The 1,444-nt window shown below is 54.6% G+C and overlaps 1 protein-coding gene across 1 annotated transcript in view; it reads right to left on the reverse strand.

Annotated features, from left to right (window-relative positions):
- The window catches only part of H257_19043 (hypothetical protein), a gene marked incomplete at both ends in the record, with an annotated part of 1,974 nt that extends 911 nt beyond the window's left edge, over positions 1-1,063 (reverse strand). The window contains one exon of the mRNA XM_009848195.1: positions 6-1,063. Within this exon, the coding sequence (XP_009846497.1) occupies positions 6-1,063 (1,058 nt within the window). The remainder of the gene's footprint in view (positions 1-5) is intronic.
- Between the last annotated feature and the right edge of the window lie 381 nt (positions 1,064-1,444).

Below are 1,444 nucleotides of genomic sequence, written 5' to 3' on the forward strand. Positions count from 1 at the left end.
TGGACGGGGAGGGTGGATGGGGGCCGCCGCTTAGTTTGGGAAACGCTATCCTATCTGCGATGTTGCACATGCCTTTGCCACCCCCGCCGCGACGCAGACGTATGTAGCCTTCTTCGCCCCAGTTGGTTCCCCACGAGTTCTTGATCTTGAACGACTCGTTGTCGTACCCCACGACAATCACGACATGCTCCGAGTGGGCGCCAGGGCATTGGCTCACCAACCCGCCCTTGTAGTTCTTCCACACGTTGTTGGCAGATTCCACGATCGCTGTCACTGGTTGGCTGTTCAGAGCGGACACTAGCGCGCTTTCACCCGACACTTGGACCATGGCGCCGATGGACAGCTTCTGCTTTTCGCATTGGCGACCACACGATCCGGTTTGGCCAGTGTAAGTCCACGCACTGTCCAAGCACAAACCCTGCTTCGCCACGTACGTAATGGCGTGGGTGGGGGAGCCCCTGTTGCAGCCAGCGCTTCCGCCTTCGGTCGAGCAACTCGTTACTTCTTGCACCGACAAGCTCAGCAACTGGCCTGTGGCGATGCAGTGGGCGGCCTCGGCTGCTCCCACCGCCGCGTGGGCCCAGCACGACCCGCACATCCCTTGGTTGCGCACCGGGGGGTTGCATCGAGACGTCCAGTCCACGGAGGAGGCCCTGGTGGAACTGACAGTAACCTCTTGCTCGGCGTTGTCGATTTGGCTGTGTACGTGGCCTTCTTGGTTCAACGACGTGGACGCGAACGCCTTGAACTCGTCTTCGTTGAGGAGGGCAAACTGATTGTTCCAGTCGAAGGTAGCGTTGGGGTTTTGAATCTGAGCCAGGTCGGCTTGGAACTTGGTGTCCATGAGGCGCTGCAGCTTCTCGTCGTGGATGTCCACCTCCGAGCGCCTGCTTTCCATTCTGACGGTGTGGGGGAGGAGGCCACGTGCAAGGGCTTGGGTACCGAAATCTTCTTCCCACTTGGCCAATTCGGCACCCAAGACATCCTTTTCTTCGGCCGTCAAGGTCAGAATGGACTGCTTCGTGGCTGCGACCGACGCAAAGGCAAATGCTGTTACCTTCATGTTGGGTTGGATGGTACTAAGTCGTTGAATTGGAATGTGACGGTTGGGGGGATCACAAGACATGGATTTGTCCTGCTGTGGAATGTACCAACGATCCAGTTCATTCTTCACCAATTGTGTGTCATTGTGGATACAACATGGACGATCGCTCCTAAGTTGCTACGAGTATCATTGTAGAAATAGGACAATGTCACATGGATATCGTATTGGAGTGGTGTGGAACGATCAAGATTGCCTTTTGAGCTGAAAGTTTGAGAACGACGTTCGAATATAAGTCTTTGTCATCGAATAAAACACCAAAGTACTACTAGTAGATACGTATCGAAGAACGCACAATTTATGTACGGACGAAGTCTAGATGATCATTTGAACAATGTTGCG

The sequence above is a fragment of the Aphanomyces astaci genome (assembly GCF_000520075.1).
Source record: "Aphanomyces astaci strain APO3 unplaced genomic scaffold supercont1.321, whole genome shotgun sequence".
In the NCBI taxonomy this organism is placed as follows: domain Eukaryota; phylum Oomycota; class Saprolegniomycetes; order Saprolegniales; family Verrucalvaceae; genus Aphanomyces; species Aphanomyces astaci.